The sequence below is a fragment of the Harpia harpyja genome, chromosome 15 (assembly GCF_026419915.1).
Source record: "Harpia harpyja isolate bHarHar1 chromosome 15, bHarHar1 primary haplotype, whole genome shotgun sequence".
Classification (NCBI taxonomy): domain Eukaryota; kingdom Metazoa; phylum Chordata; class Aves; order Accipitriformes; family Accipitridae; genus Harpia; species Harpia harpyja.
This window is the reverse complement of record NC_068954.1, coordinates 7,967,407-7,986,161: the sequence shown is the minus strand read 5'-3', so window position 1 is coordinate 7,986,161 and position 18,755 is coordinate 7,967,407. Positions and strand designations below refer to the sequence as shown.

The following is an 18,755-nucleotide window of genomic DNA, read 5'->3' as shown; positions in this document are numbered from 1 at the left end:
TTCTTCCTGCTCTGTGATAAAGGCAGCAATCACAGAGACAAATTAAGTGGAAGTACATTTTAACCTATTAAAGCCTTTATCCTTTTAACTGTTGTTTGTGGTTAGTATATTAACTCCTTCTTCAGAAATACAATCACTGAAAGTATTTGTTATTTAGTGTAACTAAATGCCGCTTCCAAAAGCTTTTGCAAGACTTAGGATGAATTCCTAAGAAATCTTTGTCCAGATGGAGAACTGTACGGAGAATAAACTACCAGAAACTGGGTTTGTTTTATCATTTTCACAGAGATAGTGATCAATATTCAGACAGTTACAGGATAAAACTAAATCTTTAGTAGGGAATCCTTGATCTCGTTTGCGGACTGGGGAGATGGATATGCCTGGAGTGGCTCTTTGATAGAACCAGACTCCACACAGATAAATGTCTGTTATCCATCTGGTGCTGTATGTATATTTTGTAATTGGCAGCCTTTCTACATAAGAAGAAACATGTAACTCAGCCTTGCCTGTTCATATAAAATGTCATCACAACCTTTACATTTTGCACAGGAGATAAATTTGTAAAAACTGGCAGGTCTGCCCCGAGTTCCAGAAAAACCAACATGTACTCTTTAAGTCCTGCTTTTCCTCTTTGAATTTCCAACCTGTTAGCAAGGCATCTACAAAGGTCACCTTGGACAGAATTAGAGAGTCAAAGGGAACTCCTTTCTGTTCACTGTGTCCTTTCATGACTTTAGAGAAGAAAGGTAAGCAGTCTAGCAAGATAATGTGCCCCTAGAGTACACACCAGCTCAGCAAGCTGAAGTTTACACGTGGCCACATAATTAAAGAATATGCCAGTTCTCAGTATAACATGCAGTTCGGCCATCAGCCACATGCTGAAGCTGGACAGACAATCTTGGGAACCTGCTCTGGTGGAGGTATATGCTGAGTAACAGCTCAAGGTGCCCTCAATGAAGTTGAGTCTCTCAACCGGAACTCAAGCACACGACTCAGCTGCCCTTCCTCCTTGAGGTCCTGCGCAGACTTCCCTTTCTCTGCCTGGGTTCGTAAATAACGTCTTGTAGCATCTTCTACTTGTATTTGTTTGAGACTGAGTATTGTGCTTTGTCATCTGAACCCTGCAGTTCTCAAATTCGTTGTCACCCTGTGTCATATAATCACACACTTGTACACTCATCTACTCCACGCTATCCACTCACTTTCCTGTAACACTGAATGCCAAAAAATAATCCTGAAACAGACACTACTTCATGCCTTACACTACTAATGAACTAAAAGCTAAGTATATTGTACCTTGATAAGAATAAGAGGTTTCTTCCCCAGAAGAAAAACACTATTTCCCCTAGTAAGATACAAAGGGAAAGGGTCAACGCTCCACTAATATGAAGGTGTGGCAGGCAGCCAGTGGCAATTAGGCTGCAGCAATTCCTAATGGTTTTAGTTGCCTCACATGTACCTCATTCTTCATCTCATGCTTGAAGTCACTACCAAGGTCTAACAACATAATTAGAGGTTTCCACTGAGCAATGAGTGGTAAATGCAGGTGATCTACTTTGAATGCAAACAACAGCGGTAGTTAAGTAGCAGGGAAGAAGAACACAGGTTAGAGAAGAACAATTTCAACAGAAAAGGTTGGTCAGTATTTATCCAGAAATCACACTAAAACTACTCTTTTTTCCCACCTGACTTGTTTGAAATTTAATCACTTCTGATAAGAAATAGGACGGCAAAACTACACACAGTCATTCAAATATTCTGTGAGGAGCAATAGTTTAACTATTGCCTAGTATCTCTCTTACTCGCATTCTCTTACTATGTTATTCAACACAGTAAAACTCTGCGAGGGGAAAGGCTGCACCTCGTGGCACTGTTCCTTTTGAGAGTGTACTGCCCAAGGGATTTCAGATCAAGGGAAGGATCGCTCTCCCAAACTAAGACTTCTGAGATCAAGTCATGTATGTGCTCAGTGCTGTCAATACACTGGCAATCCTCCAACAGAACCTAGGAGTAAAAAGCCAAACCAAAAATACACCAAATAGTTTATGCATAAAGCAACCATGGAGACAGTCAAGAACATAAATCTGTATCCTCCCTGAAGAGAGCTTCTGTTTGTTTATTTTAAATTGAGGAACAAAAAGCATGTGGCAATTAAAAAAAAATGCTTTTTCATTATGTCCAAGAAAGTGGAAAAAAACCCAACTGGTATTTAGGTTTTTCCCTATTATATACAATATATTGACTCCCTTTACTTCTCTTTTATTGTTAAGTGTGTGAAACAAAGTCTGGAACAAACTGCAGCTGACAGTATAAAAAAAAAAAAAAAAGGTGTTGATCACACTGATTATTTTTTCACAAAATATTTTATGCACACATGAAACAGATGCGTAAAACAGAGGTTTAATCTGAAATCTGAATGTTGTTGTTCTGCAAAAAAACACTTCCCCTTACTCACCCAATTTATTTCAGAAGTGACGATTTTCTAAATTAGTTAAATAAAGACCTCCCAGTCCTGTAGTAAGCTTCAAAGATAAATGAGATAAGAAATACTTTTTCTGATATCTATTTCCCTATTTTTATCAGGAGAAATACTCCCTATCTGGAATATCTGATGTGCAAAGCATTGTTCCTATACTTGTCTTTTCATTTTGGCCAGCTCTGTAAACAACAACATGTAAACATCAAATTTCTCAGCAGATATTTGTAAATTGTGTCTTCACAAATAAGCTTGCTCTAGAAATAAAGAGCTCCAACACACACATACATGCACAAACAATTTTAAGGTTTCAACTCCTGTATGTCTTTGAAAGGAAATCACCAAGAAACAAATAAAAAAGTTTCTATAGTAGATGGGGCACAGAATCCAGAGGAAAATTCTTAACTTTTTTTTGAGAAAGACTGATTATTTTCATCAATGTAGCAAATTGCTTAACACATTCAAATGTTTTGGTTTAAAATAAATAGCATAATATATTATAATGAAACACATTTTGTGCTGAATTACATAACAGAAAAGGTATGCAAGTTTAACCAACTATTACCTAGCATATTCCCCACTTGAAGTCAGACAGTATTCACACTACAAGTCACACATTCCTCAACCCTTTAAATGACCTGAGATTACTAGATGCTCCAGGCCTATCTGTACTTTAAATTATACTGCAGTAATGCTTCTACTGAATTTCTCCCAGTTTTACAGTACAAGTTAGGCTACAGGAAGCAATCTGCAGCAAACTGACCATAATGCTGCTGCAGGTAGTAAAACCAGCATTTAAATAAATAAATAAATAAATGAAATAATAAAGACAAACGCTCCCACCCCTACCTAAACAAACCAACCCGAGCTACTCACCATTCATGGCTGTGGGAAACTGAGCCATCATGGTCTTGAATATGCCTTGCTAGCTCTTAGCCATCTGCAACATAAAAACATTGTGCCATTAATAATGCAACAAGGGCAAAATGTAGCTCTATGCTCCCGCTGAGCAGGGGGAATGTCTGTCCCCTTTAGCTCACACTTCCGATAGCAAACAATGCTGGGCTTCAGGCTGCTGCTGAACAAGCTGAATTTACATTTGGGAGGGGGTGGGGGAATTTTTTTTTCTATTTTTTTTATAGGGTATGCAGTGCAGTCCTGAACCTAGTGGCACATTCTTAAAGGAAAACAGTACCAACTGTTTAGCAACTGCTGCATAATGTACACAAACAGTTGACAACATGTCAGAGCATATGGCGTGGAAAACAGCCCTCTCCTGGCAGGAGGACAGACTCAGGGTCCTAGCAGATCTTTTCCAACTATCCCTGGTAAATATTTATGCATATCATAAAAAAAGTGCAACGCACAGCTCCGTAACTGAATGCTTCTGCTGAGAAAAGTGGAAGAATAATCATTATTGGAATTCATCCACTCCACTACTCCACGCAGCATTTACAAAGAAAACACTCTTACATGATGTATTCTGAAAAAATGCCTTGTCCTAATAAAAATTTGTAGTCAGCCAGTTTTCTGTAACCAACACAATGAAGTTATTCCTTCTCTTGAGCTATTGCATAGACTCAAAAGCAGGATTTAAAGGGGTCTCAATATAATTTATTTTCATAATAAATATCAGAGTACTAAGACTTACTTTGTTTTTCTAATATTTATCCTTTCAAGAGTACCTGTATTAATGTTATTAATTCTTTAGAACTGCAAAGTATTCACTAATACTTATCTGAGGGATAAGCATAAGCACGGCTTTACATAGAACTAAGACAATGCAGTGAGCTTTTGCTTTGGATGAAATAATTTCAGTTAAATACTGAAATTTATACATCATTATCCTGAGGTTTACATGGAGAAACTATTGTTCAGGATGAAGCTACAAAAATGAAATTTTGATTTTAATTTAAAAAAAAACAAACCAAAATCACATCTCATATCCCTCTGTCATGCCCTCTTTAGATACCAAACCTTCTCCCCGCACTAAAAAACCCCTTCACATCTCAATACAACCACAGATTTTAATATCAAGTACAGAAGTATCACATCCCCCACACTCCCTCCCCCTCCAAGGAAACTCCTACACACCTCATCACAAAAATCACACAAATAGAAAGCACTCTGGTTTCACATGTAGACAGGAGAGTGTTTTTTATATCTATTGCACATTTCTGCAATGAAAATAAAAATGTCTGGGATCAGTTGTTAACAATCCTCTCTACATATTTTACGCCATTATTATTACTATACTTATTTATATGTTTATATATTATTTGTATCATTATTTACATATCCTATAAATAACATCTAAAATCATGCTACTGTAATAGGCCACAAATCATTCATTCTCACTGGGTCATTTGTACACCTCATAGCCACGTGCGTACCTGGTCCCCCCCAAATGAATGAAGAACAGTATTTTATCTGAAGTTATCTTGCTCTATGTTGCTTATATAACTGTCCAGTAAGGAATGAACAATTTTTTTTTTTTTTTTTAAATCTGACACATTACAGACCAGTGTCATTAAGACATTTGACAATTTGACATTCCAGGTTTTTTTATATATATTATACATACATTTGTGTATACACAAACACACACATATATATATATAAAAGAGTAAATTGAATGATTAGCAAGTCCAAATGATCTCTCAGGGTGATATTACGTATCAGCTGCAGAAAGATTAAAAAAGGAAGCATGGATCTATTCCAAGACAAGAATTCTAAAACAAATTGGAGTATTTTTAGGTTGCTTCCAGCATCTCTTCCTAGGCCTTACCAGCAATCTACCAAAAGACACCTGAAATCTATATGTAGCGTTCCCCCAAAATTATTCCAATGTTGTTGAACATTTCTACAGCACATTTCTCTGCAAAAGCTGTTCTGTCAAGTAGAGCTAGAAGAGAACCTGAAACCATGACACAGAGGCGGGATGCTGGACAACATCCCCAGAATCCACAGAGCAAAGCTCAGCAGAGCTCTGCGTTGACAGAGATTTCTACCTGCATGTGACTTGTGCTAGATTTACAGCCTTACTGGATAAAGGCTACACATTTGATCTTTCCTCCAATGTATTTTTTTTTTCTTATTTTCAGATCTCTTTTAGGGTTTTTTAAATGAGTAATTACAGTAGAATCACAGAACCACAGAATACCCCAAGTTGGAAGGGACTCATGAGGATCATTGAGTCCAACTTCAGACCCCACACGGGACAACCTGAAAGTTAAAACATCTAAGAGCATTGTCCAAACACTTCACGAACACCAGCTGGCTTGGGGCCACGACCACTTCCCTGGGGAGCTTGTTCCAGTGCATGACCACCCTCTCAGTGGAGAGCTTTTTCCTAATATCCGATCTTAACCTCCCCTGATGCAGCTTTAAGCCGTTCCCTCACGTTCTATCACCAGAGAGAAGGGACCAGGACCTCCCTCGACGCTCCCCCTCATGAGGAAGCTGTAGAGAGCAATGAGGTCACCCCTCGGTCTCTCCTTCTCTAAGCTCAACAAACCTCAGCTGCTCCTCAGAAGTCTTGCCCTCTAGTCCTTTCACCATATTTGTTGCCCTCCTTTGGACACATTCTGATATTTTTATATCCTTCTTACATTGTGGAGCCCAAAACTGCACGCAGTACTCAAGGTGAGGCCTCACAATACAAGTCAGATAATTATCAGACAATACAAGTCTGATAATAAACTGATTAACTCTTATAGCCCAAAATCTTAAGATCTATTTTTAAAATACTTTACACAACTTACAGCTATAGAGAAAGTCAGACTGTCGTCTTTGGTTTTGCTGAAACGGCTCATGTAGATTGAGCTTTCTGAACTCCCAACTGCTGACCACGTGAGTGGGAGAAGTAACCCAGGCAGCTGAACGCACACAAAATGTGTAAACCCCCTCTCTCTCATTTTTATGTCCCTAGAGTCTCAGATATACCGTATGTCAAAATCAATTTCAACTGAAAAAATTTGAGGTCAAAGCCCTCATGTTAGCTTGGTGAGGGTCCTTCCTATTTATGAAAGCTCTGCATCTATGGAGCACACGTGTTCCTTGTTCATCTTCATCAGCTGGGGTAACTCCAGCCCACTGTTACCGACAGCTACATACACAGGCAACTACCCTTCACTAATCTGTAAGACAAGTGTTCTCTATCCTGGGCTGCATCAAAAGAAGCGTGGCCAGCAGGTTGAGGGAGGTGATTCTCCCCCTCTGCTCTTGTGAGACCTCACCTGGAGTTCTGCATCCAGCTCTGGGGTCCCCAGTGCAAGACAGACATGGACCTGTTGGAGCAGGTCCAGAGGAGGGCTGTGAAAATGGTCAGAGGGCTGGAACAACTCTCCTGTGAGGAAAGGCTGGGAGAGTTGGGGTTGTTCAGCCGGGAGGAAAGAAGGCTCTGGGGAAACCTTATTGCAATACTTGAAGGGGGCTTATAAGAAAGATGGAGAGAGACTTTTTCCCAGGGCCTGTGGGGACAGAACAAGGGGCAACAGTTTTAAACTAAAAGAAGGTAGATTTAGATTGGACACAAGGAGAAAATTTTTTTTACGAATAGGGCAGTGAGACACTGGAACAGGTTGCCCAGAGAAGTTGTGGATGCCCCATCATTGGAAGTGTTCAAGGCCAGGCTGGATGGGGCTTTGAGCAACCTGGTCTAGTGAAAGATGTCCCTGCCCATGGCAGGGGGGTTGGACTAGATGATCTTTAAAGGCCCCTTCCAACCCAAACCATTCTGTGGTAACAGAAGTTTCATAGCTCACATCAAGCAGAATTAGAAACCGTAGTCAGACACTGAATACAGCACACCCAAGTTATCATCCATACCATTATCTGTCCTCTCAAAAGAAGGAGTCAGAGATCAGATGTTTCTAATACCACACTGATACTCTGTTCCAGTGCAGCACTCTCAAAAATAATGACCAGCTCGGCCCAAATTATCAACACAGGTTTTTTCAGCATACCTGAAAATTCCCTAAATTTCCCAAGCCTGGGGCTGACCCAGCCTCATAAGTCTGCACCAGACACTGCCATGTAGATGCACCAACCTCAGGTCCAAAACCAAGAGGGAACTGCCCAACAGATCTGTACTAAGAGTACATTACACCAATGTGATGTAATTAAATCATGATTTAGCTCTGCCATCTCATTATTATGTCTACAGGCAGATCTTGTCATATTTTAAAATACTAGACCTGAAGGGCACCAAAAACCTCCTACATTAACCCCCACAAATAATACTGAAAACTACGACCTTACAGAAGCAACCAGGAATCATAAATGCGGTTTTTACAAGATTTCATATCACACCAGCACTGAGACCCCATTCTATCCCTTTACACAGATCCGTTTCATCCAGACACCAGGGTTACACCAAGCACACATGCTTCTCTGGTGACAGATTCCAAAGTTGCACCGAGAGGTAAAAAAAGCAAAAATAAAAGCATCGCTGCAACATAATTTCCCCTCATTCAGTTTTTTAGGGAAGGAGGAAACAGACCAGTAAACTCAAAGTCTACACATATTTTTCAAAGGTCTGTGGAAACAATCCCTCCCAAAGAATGCAGCTTGCCCTCAACAAGTATTCCGTCGTCTACGTTTCCACAGCACACCCCAAAGGCTTGGATATTACGCACATATCAACGTTAAAAGCAGCTTATTTTCACAAATTCCAAATAAAGTTGCTCTAGTTGCCATCTGCAAAAGTACCTTACACCTTTGGGACACAGGTGTGCACCATTTATTTACCAAGGGAAATCTCAGCAAAATATTCTTGCTTTAGGCCAAACTTACATTTTTTTAGAACAACTCTGATAACTTTCAATCATTAATCAAGGTGAAAGCTGTAAATTTCCAAAGAACCTTATTACACAACACTACAGAGAAACCCAATGCCATATAAAAACATTTACTGAAGAAAAAAAAAATCAAGAAAAGACTATAAGTAGTGTCCCAAACAGAAGATATAGATGGAAAAATGGCCATCACAACCAGAATATCTCACAGAAAATGATTTGTCTCTGCAAAATGTTCTAGGAGAGGTGCTTGGTGAACTCAGTTACCCGTTGAAAGAAACTGTGGCAGCCACAGCACCAGATCCACATTGTAACAAAACAGGATCAAACATCCTGGTGAACACTGTAGACGACATTAAGCCCTGATGCCATTTAGGGTGAAAACAGGAAAACTTGGATGTTAGGTTTAAATAGCAGAACGGCAAGTTCTTGTAAACAAACCATCTGAGTAGTCCCAATGTTTAAAGCACTAATTGTTTTCACAAACTGACCTGCCAAACTGCAACTTCTGCTCCCTCTCTCAGTGTTCCTTACAGTTGATGCAAGTTGAGAAAAGAAATGACAAGATTGCAAGAAGGAGGGGGAACCTTACAACCATGCTGAAAGCATTAGAAAACATTAGAGCTGGGCAGACTGCAGGAGAAAGGGAAAAGAAAAACTTTCTTTTCCATCATAGGCATATTGCCATTTTATGAAGAACAGTCTTACCACAATCTTTGTTAATATTTATACTTTAATCAATTTTTTTCAAAATATTTCTCAGAAAAAAACACAGCCACACAGTTTTAGTAGGAATGAAGGTCTGGTGCATCAGGCTCTGTCCTACCAGTTTTAACTGGAATAAAGCAAATACCGCAGAAGCAGCCTGTGTGGACACACTACTAGTCTTTTGCTTTTCTCAAGGACAGAAAGAAGATACATTGCAGATTTTTGCTGTAAGAACCAATTAGCAAGGACAGAGATTGCAGTACTAGTTGACCGATTTATTCTTTGCAACACCTGTAGATCTGGACAACACAAAGACTACTCAGTATTTGCAAATCAAACAGTGACAGCGTAACAGCCCATGTAGTTGTTCTGTGCTTTTTTTGGATTATCCTCTTGAAAATCGGAGAATAGTAAGCATTAGTAAGGCATTATAAAGCAGCACAGACTACAACTTCTCTTTGTTCAAGACATATCAGTAGAAAAGTTTACCGATTAAAAACAATAAAATAAAAACAACGCAACATTTTGGCAGGCCAAGAATTTATCTCCTTTATACAGTGGAGTTATACACAGTGACATGGCCTTTTCAAAATGTACTGTGGCCAGCTTCACAAAGTCCACCCACTCTGATAACAAATGAATGACATCAGTAACAAAATGAAGAAGTCAATCCCGGGTAGCTAGCAGATCGCTAGCTCTTCCTGCTCCCCTCTGTTACTGTGGATAAGAGTACTGCAAGCTAATATTTTGACATTTCAAGAAAAAAAAAAATAAAAGTGTTAAATATTTTTCTTCTTAACCCTATGGTACGAAGTCCCTTCCTTGCTCACTGTTACAGAGCAACTTGCTTCCAAACAGTGATTAAGACAGAACACAAAAAATATTTTTTTCTGACAAAGCTTTCTGCCCACCTTGCCCAACTAACAGGCTTTCTGAATATACAGACCATGCAAAATGGATGCCACACAAAATACAAGAATCTCTGTTTCTTTTTAAAAAACATAATTGTGTGGTCAGTATTGATGGGTTTACTCTTTCTTACACAGCTGCCCAGCTGTGAAAGCACCCATTCAAAATATCAAGACCCAGTTCAACTCTCTCCTCTGTCGCTGGAGACTGAAACAGATCTTTCCTTCCTCCTAGGAGAAGGCTTTCCCACATTTTATTGCACAGTTGTTTAAGGAAACCCATGCACAGTGTTTGGAATAGTAACGTCAACTCAGGACTTCAACCTCCTACATGAAATTCTCTTCCACTGAGCCAGACAGCCGCAGGTCTCTCTCTGTCTATGCCCCTCCAGCTTTGATTCTTCTTTGCAAAGAAGAAGAAATTCTGAAGGAGGGAATGAGAATCCCACTTCAGGAAGCTCACTATTTAAATCCCTGGCCCTTCTCCCAGGAGATGCATACATGAACTTCCTCAGGAAAAGATGGGAATTGAACCCAGCTCTGTCATGCCCTGGAAGAATACATTCACTAACCTGATCCCAGACACTGGCAGACATCATCACCTCTGCTTGCTTTGCTTAAAAAGGAAAAGAAAAAAAGAAAAAAGCAGATGGTGGATTATTTATAAGATTCTTTTTTTAAGGGGCTCTGAGCTTTTACCTTCGAGAAGGAACTCCAGGCTGCATATCATAACCTTTCTGCATATCATAACCTTTCCAGAGAGCTGAGTGAGATACACTTGCTCCTGAATGGGTGGTAACTTAAAATACACTCTTGTCTTTTTTGCTTCCTACTTTCTAATTTACATGACTCCCCACTCCATATGCTGTTTTTTCTAGATCCTGTTTTGAGACACATCAATTCTCACATCTAATTATTTGCAAGCACTGTGCAAGAGCCCCAAGATGCTGTTTGGTGAGGTCCACACACCTTGAAACCTACAGTTCTCTACTTCCACACTGCAACTCCTAATTTACGTCAACGTGGACTTAGATGAAACATAAATCTTTGATGAGTTTTCTCTTCTTTCCAGTATTTTCTGACTTCAACCATGACTGGAAACATTCAGAGCATATTACTTAAGAGCTTATCCATTTGAAGTCTTGCCATCTTAGAGGAAATTTTTGAGCCTCCTCCTGTCCTTCCATCAGAAGCACAAGTGAAATCTGCCTCCTAACAGAGAAAAAAACCCCACCTAACAGAAGAATTCTTAGATTATCTTCTCCTTATGATACAGGAGCTGCTACTTAACTTGTTGCTCAGCTTTCAGTACCAGATAACAGTGCAAAACATACAGAACATCTAATGGACTGCTATAGCTAAGAATAAAACAAAAGATACAGAATATGTGGCCCATCTTCTACGCACAGCAGAGAACAGTATTTCACTATGTGTAAAACTAATGAAGGTAAAACATTCAGCGAGACTTGGATTTACATTTTAGGTATCTGCTTTCAAGCTGGGCAGGTGCACAAAACCATCACAGGCTTAACTTCTCAAAATTGAATGAGATGACAAGCAGAGAGGAGACAGGCCACAAGAGGCCTTTAAAGCAAAGAAATGTAGTTTATTTTTGATGAAACAAAACCCAAGAAAACCTCATGGGAGAAAAAGCAAATCAGCTTTGGCAGTCAAAACAAGAAAAATTAACTAGGTAGCATTATTTTGGATGGGCAACAGATGGGTAAAAATGCATTCCCCAAAGCAAGATAGAAAACCGTGGCTGTAATGGAGGTCCAAGAGATCCCGCCCAGTACAGGAGCCCCGGGAGGCATGCTGGTCCTGAGCTGGACCCAGGACCCAGGCAGCGTAGCCACAGCACCTCTTACCTGCCCCAGCTGAAGCCTCCTGCTCTGACCATGCTCTCAGCCACAAGTCCTGTCCACGCTATATTACCAAGAACAGTTCTCCAAAGCATCCAGTTGAAATTTGGTCTCTTAACCTTCAACACTGGGCTCTAACAGCATACAGTAATCATGTTTTGACCACTGCAAATGAATTTCATGAACTTAGGGAACCAATTATACCTCGGTTAGACACATATCTCAATGTCATGTGAAGTCCCTATAAGCAGAAGTGTATCTCAGTTAGAAAGACACTTGTCCTACCTTAAGAAACTCATAATATTATGACTACACTAAGAGTGTAGTGGAAAAAGCAAGGGAGTTTTAGATTTTGATTAGTAAAATTCTTGACCTTTGAAAGATAAGGCTAAAAGTATTATTTAAGTCAGCTCTGATTTTTGATACATTTATTAGTATAGCCATAATAGGTCATTTTTTTTGCATTCCAGTTGTAGTATTTTTAGAAACAAAGAAGAATAACTCCCATTTCCTGTTCTTCCCTTACTTCATGTGTATGCTGTTGAATCACTAGCTGCAGATATCACTCACAACTGATGCCACAGCATTTCACAAGCTCCACTTGCATCAGCCTTGAAAGTTTTCACTAGAAGACTCAGCTCAGAATTATTATCTACTACTTCTGAAGCTGAAGCAACAACATCCCATATCAAAACGTCTCAAGTCAAACTGGCTGCTCTCAGAATCGCAGTTCCAAAGCAGCTGTGACTTATCTCGATCAACCATGTTTTTTCAACTATCTGTAACTGCAAAAATGTTTAAAAATAGTACTCAGGTAATTGTCCTTTATTAGGTAACTCCAACGTGTTGCGCTGCTACTGTCATCATGTTACATCATTTGAATTTCATGTGGTGTTCTGAAAATAAGAGTTACACAACACTGTGCTCATCTATATATTAATGTTCAACCCATTACTTTAACTCTAGGATCCAAGTAACCAACCTGGCCAGGCTGTGTTCCTATACTTACGAAGTCTTAAACATTCTGAATTTGAAGAAAATGACATTTCATCAGCTCCACTTTTACTTTATGATTTTTATGTGACCTATTCCTCACCTTTTGAATGTTTGGTGCTAATGCCACAACAGTACCAGAAAAACAAGTTACTACAGTCTCTGTATAGTCAGTCTTGCAATACGCAATAAAACAAAGTATGTATGGATGTAAGAAGAATCAAAGACGCCTCATGAAATAAAATTACCTATCTTGTTTTCTAGAGAAAGACTTAAATAAATCTGAGAATAAAAAAAAAAAAATCCTGATGGACAAGATCTTCAATGAAAGGAGTAACATCCTACTAACCAAGTAACCAGCATGCTTAAATTCTTAGCTTGGCTTTCTAAGGGTATGAGGCACGAGTAGTTAATACATACTTTGATGAATCCCATCATCCAACATGAACCAAACTTAACAGAAGGGTGGACTTTGCAAAGATCTTAACTGCCTACAAGATTCATGAAAATAGGCAACCAAACAGAGAAGACACTACCAAATTTAGTGCCCCCATTAACGAGAAAGACTGCTGTACAGTTGCATACCAATATTAGACACCAGAGAATCTACATGGCTGAAAGATGTTCTAAACATACTGCCCACGAGAAAAACTTCAACAAAAGCTTACATCTGATTAGATTCAGACAGCCAACACCACAGAAAACAAGGCTTCACCAGTGGCACTGCTCACAGCTGGCTTAAAATTTCAGCTTACATTGGTCGGTCACTGAAAGGAACTTGAACCAACGTGTAGAGATAAGCCTCCCAGTTCTATGCTGATCAGGATTCAGAAACAGATTTCCAGAGGTAATTCAGGCACCCGCAACATTTGCAACTAAGCATTTGAAAATTGTGGGATCACTTAAAACAGCTGCTTAGCACTTCCAAAAATCTGACCAGGCACTCTAACAAGAGTGCTTCCCCCCCAAATAGTCTTTTGCATCATCTTTCACCAACCAGGGTACACAAGGAACATGCAATTTTAGAAGGTGAAGTTCAAGGGTGATAATGTGTTTTTAAAGCTAAAAAGAATACAGTAACTACCCTATTTCACCCCATACCTAGGGTCAATCTCTGAACCTCAAAGTACACTTTAAGTGTTTTACTGACAAATGATAGTGCTTGAAATAGGTCAGTCATAAAAAAAGAGAATTCTCTAATTAGTTCTACATTATCTTTGTTATCTTTATAATCACCAGTCATCACTTAAGATAGAAAGGTAAAGAAAGGTCACTGACTTTCCCACATCATTCAGCCACACAAAATGAGCCCTCCAATCCAAAAGCAACACCACAAATTCACAAAGTCAACAACCTATACTCCTCTCACAATTTTCACAAAAGGACTATGTTTATGTCAAGCTTCCCCCCAAAACTTAAAAACATAGCAGGATCCGTCATCTAATATACCTTGCCAAGAGATGTGGCATTACACTGAACTGAAAGCAGCTTTCGGAAGTCAAAATAAAGTAACTTGAAAACAAGGAAATGTAGCAGTTGCATACACATATATGGAACAAGTCACAGCACCAGTGCTGCCAGGAACACTGGCTGACGTCATTGCAAGACCAAGCTCTATGGTTTTTGGAAGGTCTTGGTGACTGGTCAGGGATCCTGACAACTGGAAAAAGGCAAACATCACACCCATCTTCTGGAAGGGCAAGAGGGACAGTTCAACAAAACAGAAGGCTGCTAAGTCTGACTTCAGTCCCTGGAAAGATTATGGAGCAAATCCTCCTGGGAACCACCTACAGATGCTTAAAGAACAAGAAGATGATGGGAAACTGCCAGCATGCACCTACCCAGGACTAACCACACCTGACATCTCATAGCTTTCTGTGTTGAGATGACCTGCTCTGTGGACGAGGGCAGAGCAGCTTGTTGTGACTTTACGAAGGCTTTCAACAACGTTTCCCACAGTATCTTTAGAGCCAAAATGGTGAAATACAGTTTTAATAGGTTGACTGTAAACCGAGTGGAAAACTAGCTTGACCAGTGGACTCAAAGGGCTGTGATCAGGAGTCCAAAATCCATCTGGTTGGAACTAATGATGTTCCTCAGGGGTTGATACCACAGCCAATACTGTTTAGTGTCTTCACTGACAATCCGGGCAATGGGATGGGATGCACTCTGACCAAGTTTGGATGCCAAACTGGAGAGGGCTACCCAGAGAGGTTGTGGGATCTCCACCCTTGGAGGTAGTCCAAACACAACCAGACACGGCTCTGAGCAACCTGCTCTAAGTTGGCTGTGCTTTTAGTGAGAGTTGGACCAGTTATCTCCAGAAGTCCCTTCCAAACTAAATTATTCTATGACTACATTTTAGGTAAATAAAAGCAAATGGAAGCAGTTAAAAGCTATTTTAAAAACTGAGATATTGGAGATCTTTACTTTTAATGTTCATTTCCAGCCTATTTTCACTTGAAAGGAAACATGTCCAACTTTTGAACCAGTTTTAAAAAGGCAAAGAGAACAACTCTGGACTTAAAAAGAAAATCTCATGAAATGGTCTCTTCTCAAATTTTACATGCTGATCAAACTTAATCTTTTGAGGTAAGAGCAGAGAATTTACCTGTAGACTTGTAGACTGTTAATTAATGAGGTATCTCTCAGGCCAGAGACCTCTGTCTCAATTTGCAACAGGAACTAATGACCTGGACTACACTGCTCTTCAGGAGCTAATCACAAGGTCTTTTCCCAACAGACGCCTCTTTTCAAGGGGTGTGAAGCTTTTTGATAATGCCCCATGCAAAAGACATAGACTACCTTTCACTTTCAAAATCCTGTCCCATTTTCCCCACCAGCTCCAGATGAGTAGCTCAATGAAGAATTACTATCACCTACAGAACTTAGCTTCATTTTTCATAGCTGCTACTTTGCTATGGCATGAAATTAATTCACTTTTCAATATTAAAGACCCCAACAGAAATATCTGTAAATAAACCTACTGTAAGAACTGTCATGTTCCCAGTCACTGTAATACCTGAAACTCAATAAATAAAGCCTTCTCAACAACACAGTTCAAAATCATTCACAGGTCACTTCTGCCTTAACCTACCTTACTCTGTCCACAACAAGAATGGTGAAAAAAATAAGCAGCAGATAAAGCTCTAATAGCAGAACCACCTACGGTAGATAACCCCATATGGCGATTAGCACAAACAAGCCACAGGTACAGCATTTTTGTTATTGTTAGTGCTACAGGAACATACTCTTTGTTTATATTACAGTAGCAGCTAACAGCTCAGTGAGGGATACATCCCATATGCTACATCCTGTATAGACAGAGGAGAAAAAAGTAAACGCAATTCCCTCAGGATAGTAATTAAATGGAGAAGCATATTCACTTGATCTAACTTAGGTACCTGAGTTAGGATGCTAATCTGACCACAGTTTCTGCGTAACAGAGAGCATGGAGCAGTCTCAATCCATGTTTGCAGGGATGCATGCGGTTCTCTTAACATTATACAGAGCCTAGAGTCTGAACTAAGGTTTCTCTTAATATCAGAGGTATGGTGATGTGAACGCTCCTCCCAGCTTAGTCAGAATAAAAAAAATACAGACAAACCAAACAGGGAAGGTAGAGCGGAAACATGAGAACAAAAATGAACAAGGTTTAGTAGAAGAATGAAGCCCAGCTAGCTATTTATCCCATTAGTTCCTAATACTCATTATTTCTAAACATCACCGTCGCATCAGTGGCCATAGATGACTGTTACAGCTACAGTCTTTGAATTACAACCTAATTTCAGATGAACAATTTAAAACTCTTGAAAGCAAGCTGCATTTTGTGTACCACCGATGTTATCCACACCACGCCAAAGCTGTACTGCTTCACATGCTTTTTATGTTTTCCTGTGCACATTCAAGCGTGGGAGCTGCTGCCATCACAGGCAAGCATGAACAAAAACAAGTTTAAAAAACATCATGTTCCCAAAAGAGAGATGCAAACGCTAGGGCAGCCTGAACACAAGGGCAAGCAGCTTGTAACTTCTCATTCCAGTGTTTTAGATGGGGAATTTCCAACTGATGTTTAAGAGAACCGCTATGAGCATAGGTTAAAGATTATAGGTGCTATCTAAAGCACCGTCTACTTTCAAGTTCTGCTATGTGACAGATGTCAAAGCGTCAACTGCTATGAAAACCATTTAATGTACTCAAAATAGTATCTTAATGTTTAGGGAACCGAATCACGTTATCTCAGCCCCATTTTATTTTCTGAGCTACGACATGCCGCAGCATGAAGCCAAGACCAAGGAAAGCCAGTCTATTTACAGACAAAGCAGTTTACAAACTTCAACTGCAGAAACCAGTTCAATTTCTCCAAACTCTAGGCTTTCACAGTAACTACAAGAAACAAAATCACCATCCCCACAACCACCCGGGGTCTCTTAACACGTCCGCGTTACCTCACCTCGCCAGGGCGCTCCCTTGGGCAGACAGTGAGCTGTTTGGGCACCGACACCGGTGTTTCTTCCCCTCGCAGAGCAGTGATAGAGCCAAGGCGAGCAGCAGCGCTAGCAGCAGGCGCTACCGTCAGCTCTGCCCGCACTGCCGCCTCCCCCCCCGCCCCGCAGACAAGCAGCGGAGCTCACCGGCCAAACTTTACGGCCCGGCGACGGAGCCGGCTCCCGGGAAGAGCAGCTCCCATAGAAACGCCGGGAACGGGACTGCGGCGGGGAGCGCGGGGGAGCCGCTGCCCAGCCCCGGCTCCCTGACAGCGCCCGGCCCCGCCGCCGCCGCGGGGGGGGACTCACAGCCTCGCCGGGGAGTCGGGCAAGTCAGCCGCTCTCCAGGAGGGCGAAACCTACGCAAAACGCTATTTTTAAGAGGGAAAAAACCCCAAACCCCACCACCCTCAAAGGCGGGGGGGGGGGGGATATATAAATAAAGCGGCTTGGCGCAATAGAAACCTCGCCTGTTCCTGCCCACGCCCGCCCCCTGCCCGGGCGGCTGCTGTGCTTACAGGACGGCAGGAGCAGGCGCTTCCCCGCCCGGCAGCGCCCAGGCCGGCCGTGCACCCGCCGCCCCGGGCCCGCAGCGAGGCCCCGCGGGGCGGCCGGGCTGACAGCTCCGCGCCGCCGGAGCTCGCCCTCACATACACCCCGCACCTCCCTTCCCCCGGCCGCCCCCCGCGCCCTGGGGACGGGGCCGCCCCGCCGGTCGGGTCGGGTCCGGTCGGGAGGTGGCCCCGCTCCTGCGGGCGCGGAGGAGCCGCAGGCCGCCCCGCCGCTTGTACCTGTTGCGCTGCCCGTCAGCGCCGGCTCCGCAAGGGCTGCTGCCTCCTCCTCCTCCGCCTCCCGCGGCGGCGTCAGCCCCACAACATGGCGGCGGAGGCGGGGGCCGCCCGGGAAGGAAGAGGGGGGGAGGGAGCCGGGGCCGGCGGGCACGGGCCGAGGGCGCCGCTGGGTGCCGGCTCCGCGCCCGGCAGTCGCGGGGCGAGGGCGTGGGGTTGGCGGCGTTCGCTTGGCGGAGCACGACCGCATCCCGAGGGGCGGGCGGGCAGCCCCGGGCGAGGGGGGCATCAGCGCTTGGGGCGCAAGGCTGGCGCCTCAGTGAAGGGTCGCCTTGCCCTGGGGTGCCGCCTCCCGGGTCTGGCCCAAGCTAGCCAACGAGTAGTGCTGGGATCCGGAGGTGGGAAAGACAGACCTGTTACCGTCGCCCGGCCTGACCTTTGCGGCACAGGACGCCGGGATCCCACGCAGCGAGCCCCGCTGCGAGCGCCGGTCGGCGCCCTGTGCTCTGCAGGATGATTCCTGCGAAGTAGTAAGCTGCCGTTTAAAGACCTTAACTGACAGAAAATTTACCACATCCTTACTGAAATTTTTCTCACTCTTGATTCCAACCGCTGCCTCCCCATCTGCTCCATAAATTACTTCTTCTTTAGTTTTCTAGCTGTATGTTTAGAAAAAAAGGGTAACAAACTCTAATCTCAGTCCTATCTCGACTGCTAGTTCCTTGTGGAAGCTGA

General features: G+C 42.2%; 1 protein-coding gene across 6 annotated transcripts in view; it reads right to left on the bottom strand.

Moving 5' to 3' along the window:
* ITSN2 (intersectin 2) overlaps window positions 1-18,133 on the bottom strand; it is an 86,854-nt gene extending 68,721 nt beyond the window's left edge. For 2 of the 6 annotated variants that reach the window (XM_052809608.1, XM_052809614.1), the window contains exons 1-2: window positions 18,024-18,133; window positions 3,353-3,416 (exon numbers count right to left, since the gene is read on the bottom strand). In XM_052809608.1, coding sequence (XP_052665568.1) covers window positions 3,353-3,383 — 31 coding nt within the window. In that variant the 5' untranslated portion in view covers window positions 3,384-3,416; window positions 18,024-18,133. Of the gene's footprint in view, window positions 1-3,352; window positions 3,417-17,198; window positions 17,394-17,750; window positions 17,770-17,895; window positions 17,915-18,023 lie in introns of those variants that run through there. The other 4 variants (XM_052809612.1, XM_052809610.1, XM_052809611.1 and 1 more) reach the window with 4 other exon arrangements.
* Between the last annotated feature and the right edge of the window lie 622 nt (window positions 18,134-18,755).